Genomic DNA, 6387 nt, shown 5'->3' on the forward strand with positions numbered 1-6387 from the left:
GTTAACCTGATACTTTAACTAGTCAAATATATTGGTTCCATGCAATCTGCATTCAAAGTTGAAGTCATCATTACGTTTTTGTGGACCACTCAGTGTTCGCTGAAGGATTGTTTACGTTCTGATGATGGATGATAACAAACTTTTACTGGAAAACAAGGAGAAATTCATACTAATCAAAGAATCTAATCTCGGCACAGAAGCACAAGATAAGGTTGAATCACATTAAATTCAACCCAGAAATAGACATTCATTTTACATTTTTTTTTGCAAAAAATGTTAATTAAAACAAGTGGTTCACTATGGGATGCTGAAAGCTTTAGGGTTTTAATTTGGAACATCTGACTATATGTTAGATTTTGCTGTGCTTCCGTAATTGGTAATTTTCCGTTTGATTTAATCAATATTTTTCATAAAATAGATACTGAAGAATTGTGAAAGGAAATGGATTTTACCGGATAATCGCTCCAGTTTTCTGACCAATTACAATAATACCAATAGTGCACTAAACGCGGTCAAATTTAATAAGAGGCGTAATGCATTAGGATATGCCATTAGATAACGAATAGTATTGCGAACTCAAAGCTGACAAAAACTCATATGGGACTGATGTGCAGCCCTGTCTGTAAGAAAACTGACAACATATAAGTGCTTGTATACAATACCAACCAAGGGTCACAGTCTCGCCATTCAACGCTCAAAGCTTTAGGGGAATTTGTTCAAATGAAATACTATATGGATGCGCATGAAAGCTAGTAGAATTGCCAGTCTTCTTGGTACGTTGTGTTCCATCGAACAGCTGAAATTTAGATGTGTTTTCCTGCAGATGAAGACGGATTATATAGGTTGTTGTATTATAAAACACGCAAAAAACCATACAATAGCGATTGTTTTTATTAACGATAATTATAATGAATTTTCATAGCATAATATTTAAAATGTAACACACATTTTGGGCAACAATTATGAATTGGAACAGGTTTACTGAAAAAAGGATTTATCTTGAAAATTGAACAAAATGAAAGAGTATCCAGCAGCAGGCTAGTGTAAAAATCAATCACTCATGTCTGTTTACAACAGATACCGATCATACAAGAACAAATACTACTATTATTGACAAAATGCTTAAAATCTTCTTATACATTTTTAAATTGGAGCTCAATAAGTTCTACTTGGGTCTCCTTTTTTGGTCACTTTTTGTCCCTTAAAAGTCACTTAATGGTCACTTTTTTACTCATTTTAGTCACTTAATGGTCCCTTTTTTACTCATTTTAGTCACTAAAATCACTATTTTTGGATATATTTGGTGCTATCAGCCCTGGGTACGTTAATCGTTTGCGTTGGGACCAATAGGCTAGTCAAGTAGTTAGCCAATTTAAAATCGTTAGTTTCGTATTGATTGTTGGTTATAGGGTGAAAACGGAGTACCAACGCTAGTACCATAGAGGTAACTCTAAGACAAGTAGGTCCCGAAGAAACGTGCTCAACTTTTTGGCTCACCTCTGGTACTATCTTCGGTCCCAAGCTTGTCGAATCACCCCTCGAAACATAGGAAAAACCAATAACCCCTCATTTTATCTGTCAAACTTTCATAGCGAATCAAAACAAACATTGCGTAGTACTAGAATTTCGACTAGAATGGTGTACGTTAATCGTTTGCTTGGGACCAATAGGCTACTAAAGTGGTGAGCCAATTTAAAATCGTTAGTTTCGTATTGATTGTTGCTAGTACCCCCTTAAAAACCTTTTCTCACCATAACTTTTTAGTTTGAATTTTTAAATTTTTTCAATGTTCTACAAAGTTGTAGCAGCTAAACTCGACGTAATTTCGTTCAGCAACTTATACCCTACTCTTACAAATACAATTCATAGGGGGATCCAAGGGGATGTCTAATATAATACCTCAATGTTTTGCTACGTTTTGCTGTTCATGACCATTTTTCCAGGTATGTACATTAGAGCGGCTTGCAGCTTCGACAAAGTTGTTTGGCATAGTATAGTTTTGGTGAAACTTGAGCAATATTTGGATTTTTGGAAAGCCAATTTATAGGATCGTTCCGTTTCCCATACAAAATTTAAAATTCTCCCGCATATCGAGATTATAAGCATTGAAAGAGCAGTGGGAAACACACTCTAATGTAAACACTTGAAAAAATGGTTATGGAAACAGCAAAACGTAACAAAACATACAGGTACTTATTAGAAAATTCATGATGCATCCCCTTGGATCCCCCTAAGAATTGTATAAGTAACAGTAGACTAGAAATGCTGAACAAAATAACGTTGAGATTTCCTGCTAATACCTGTTACATGAAAGATATACCCCCTTGAAAAAAAAAATGTAAAATTCAAACGAAACAGTTATGGTTAAAAAAAACGGGTTTTAAAGGGGTACTACGGATTGTACTTCATTTTCGCCCTACAACTTCGTCCACGTGAGAGATGTTAAATTGACTTCTTGGACAAAGTTCCTTAAAATGACTTTATGTTCAATGTTTCCATAGATGATCATCAATTTCAACAAGACATAAAAAAGTTTTTTTTTTTATCTTAGTGTATACCCCCCTTAGGCAAAAAAAAATCACCACTGCAGTAAAGTATTTAAAATTGAAGAAACATTCAGACATCAACATGCTACACTCAATAGTTTCGTCGAAAATGGCCATGTCTCTTTTTCTTGATTTCGTCCCACTGTGGGGCGGTCGCAAGCAAATAGGAAAAATGTCGTAGCCTATTGGAAGATTGCCGCAAAAGCTCAACGCAGATGTCGCCACTGCATGATGATGATAATGTTGACAGACTGCATATAAAATTCGTGAAAATTAGCATTAAATCATAATTTTCATCAAGCCTGCGTAAAATCCTTCCAATATAACATTCGAATTGAAGAAGAAAACGTTTTTACGATCAGACTGATGTGCAGCTTTGACTTTTCCAGGTCAACTTTCATAAGATATATTCATTTCATTTCACGGCTCCATCAATGCTGCATCGTAAATATGATGGTAAACAGAAGTAAATTGCTCAATTACTCAAAATAAAGATGATTTGTCATCTTGTTATCACTTTGAAGACCATCTAGCACCATTTTATAGTATGGTGCGTGTTGAGTAAATCAAGCTCCGGTGCGTTTTTCGTCAAAAATTGTGAGTATCAATATGTTTGCTTAAAAAAGGCCAAAATAAGCATTTATTAAATTTTGGCGTCCCATACAACCAATTCTCTATTACCACCAGCATGATACAACCTTTCCTAAGTAAATTCACTTAATTTCCACATTCATCTTACTAAAAATCGCACATATTAACCATTTTCTGAAAAATGCAGCTGCGCAGGAGGTAACCTCTCCCTGTGGGTGCAAACTTGTTATGCATAATTTGCCATGAAAACATCTCCGATCCATACCGGAATAATAACAAATAGTTTTCAAACACGTTTTCTTACACGATTCAAGCAAAAGTTTCCACGGGAAATTATTAGTTTTTCTTTATGGACGGATTTGCCCCAAAAAGCGTCTGTTTTACTTGGAAAATTTGGAATCTATCCTCCTTCTAGTAGTTCTCACTTCGAAATGTAGGTGGCGAAAGCTTGGAAAAGTTTCACTGCAAGACGCCAATTATTTTTCAAAAGTGCCGGTGCCGGTGGTGTAGTGGTAAGCGTGACTGTTTTCCCACCCCAATGGGTCTAGGTCCAATCCCAGCCGAGGCCGGTGGGGCATTTAATAGTGCAGTTTACATCCTGCAAACCACTACGTGCAAACACACATGACCGATTTCTGCCCGAAACCTTTACAAATTAGAACTACTGAATTATAGCACGGATCTCTGCCTGCCTGCCACTGTTGATGTTTGAACTAACACGTGTTTCATCTTTCATCTTTGCGAGACATCATCACCCAACCACCAGAGCACAAAAAAAAACAATCTATATACATATTTCTGAACCAACTAAGCGCATCATCAGGACGGGCAGACGGTGGATGCGCGTGCCAGATGGTGACTCCTGTGGGTCCCTGGATATAGGCACAAAAAGTCAACTGCTGCCGTAGTTATTATGTTACGTTTTTTCTCAAGCTTATTGAAACATATAAAAAAAAAGTAAGTTGCTAAAAATTAGTCTAATTTTAATAAATTTCGAATACCTTCGGAATGAAGATTTTGAGGTTGGATTAAAAAAATATTCGAAAATGATGTACAGCGTCATGTGTTGCGTAACATCCATGGGTTGTAAAAGAGAAGAACGCTCGGAAGTGGCAACAATCTCAATACATATAAATAAGGTAGCAAAAAATAGAATAAAACCTTCCATCGGAAATAGTTTTTTTTTTCCGTACGATCCGAATCACATAAAAAATTGTTTTTATACCTCCCTTCCCCGAACCGAACAAGTGTTCCAATTTGTCCGCTTTGTGAGTGAGTGAGCGTATCGATTAAGCCTACTTCCCTTCATTTTTACCTCTATATGGGTTCGGTGTGAAGGCTCCAGCATTTTTTCGTTGCATTTTCTGTTTTATTTTTTTACACCAATTTTCCAGTGGTAAAGGATTGTTGTATCCTTCCTTTCTTCCTATACTTGGTCCTTCCACTAACTTCGTTTCCGAACAGATCCAGTGCCTATGCTCCGTTCTCGCGTTATGTACAGCTGCTGTCATTTCGATTTTTATGTAGAACAGGCCGTGAGCTTTCCTCTGATTGGTCGAATGGCACGTGGCCTACTGTTCTTCCCCTTCGTGGCATTCGCTCTCTCTCTCTCCCTCTCTTCGTTTCTCTTCTCTTGTGCGGGATGTGTTCAGCTCTTCATTGTTTCATTTTTCGCTTTGTTCCTGGAGAAATGGCAAATGAGAGAAAACTTCTCTCACCATGAGGCTGCGATCGTGATCTTTGTGGGTTGCGCTGCAGTAGTGGGGGTAAAAACAAAACGCTGATCCCGAGAACGGTATAAATACTACCCGTTGGCTCAGGTTCTGGTTTAGTTTCGAAACGTAACTTTCTGAACAGGTTCTGTCTTTAGTTTTGAAGTGAGTCAGAGTTCTCCAATTTGTGCCAGTGATTGAAAGTGATCTCAAGTGAATCACCATGACAACGGACTTTAATCGTCACCAGTACCAGTACTACTACGGCCAGGAAGCGGTCAACGTGAACGTGAAAATGGAGCAGATCGAGCAACACATAAGCACCGAAGATTACTACGGATGTTTCCCAGCAATCAACAGTCAAGGAATGAACATCTCCAACATGATGATGCTTCCGAACTATGAATCTCAAACCATCAGCTATCCCGAATCCTGGATGACACCTTCACCGTCCAGTTTCGGTTCGGAAAGCCCCGACTACTACTCGATAAGTTCTCCGGCTTTTATCGATGTTGAAGAATGCAAAGAAAACCTACTCAAACAAGCCACTCAGCAAACTGTGCTTCCTCTATCACCACCAATCCTACCTTCAACGGCCCTCGCAACCACAACCAACACACCAACACTTCCGGTCAAAAAACGCCAATACCGGCGCACATTGAAGGTCAAATCGGAACCACTGGGAATGGTCACCCAAGCGACGCCAACTTCCGGCCTCTCCTGCAATAGCTTGATTTTTTCCAAGGTGCCATCCGATTCTGCTGCACCGGTGACTGGAAAGAGGAAACGCAAACCAGTCGCACCGCAGATCAAGAAGAAGCGCCGCCTCGCGGCGAATGCACGCGAACGCAAACGGATGCAGAGTCTCAACGATGCCTTCGATCGGCTGCGGACGTGGCTGCCCAGTTTGGGCAACGATCGGCAACTGTCCAAGCACGAAACCCTGCAGATGGCGCAGCAGTACATCACGGCTCTGTACGATTTGCTGCAGTAGAGGGAGGCGCACCCCGGTGCCGATGGCCGCAGACGAGTGATTCTTAGTCAGTAGTTGCCAGTAGTGGTGTTTTCGCTTTAAGGAAGTTCTGTACATATCGTTTCAATGAGACAGTTAGTGACAACAATTATGAGGCTTTTGCTAGAGTTTTGTGGAGACTGGTTTGGAGTTTTCCGACCGGGTATTCCTTTTCCTTCCTTCATTCCGTGCCAGTGTTAAGTTGTACTACGTAAATAGTTATGTTAGGTTTCTTTTTTTGAAACTGGTTGTACTAAAGTTAGCGGTTAAGTTTGAACAAAGAAGTTTAAATTATTTTGTCGATAGAAGATAGACAGGATCAGATGCTGGATGATAGTAAATGTTGAGGAGAGTAATGCAAACAAATATTATCTGCTTTATTTATTTCAGTTGCATAATATCACATGCGTCATGGGTCTTTAATGATCCTCATATTTTCCTTTACAGGTGAATTTATTACCACGGAGGTCTACTGGCGTCTTTCCTTTGCTCTGCTTTCGCTCCCTACTGAAAATTATCCTAACTA

At 39.1% G+C, this 6387-nt stretch overlaps 1 protein-coding gene across 1 annotated transcript; it reads left to right on the top strand.

Moving 5' to 3' along the window:
* Positions 1-5004: 5004 nt before the first annotated feature.
* LOC135697259 (protein atonal-like) lies at positions 5005-5980 on the top strand. Its single transcript, XM_065216882.1, has one exon. The coding sequence runs from the start codon at positions 5073-5075 to the stop codon at positions 5841-5843; it is 771 nt and encodes a 256-aa protein (XP_065072954.1). The 5' UTR covers positions 5005-5072; the 3' UTR covers positions 5844-5980.
* The last annotated feature ends 407 nt before the right edge of the window (positions 5981-6387 follow it).

The sequence above is a fragment of the Ochlerotatus camptorhynchus genome, unplaced genomic scaffold (genome assembly GCF_037179485.1).
Source record: "Ochlerotatus camptorhynchus isolate MF236.1 unplaced genomic scaffold, CSIRO-AGI_Acam_v1.1 ptg000070l, whole genome shotgun sequence".
NCBI lineage: Eukaryota > Metazoa > Arthropoda > Insecta > Diptera > Culicidae > Ochlerotatus > Ochlerotatus camptorhynchus.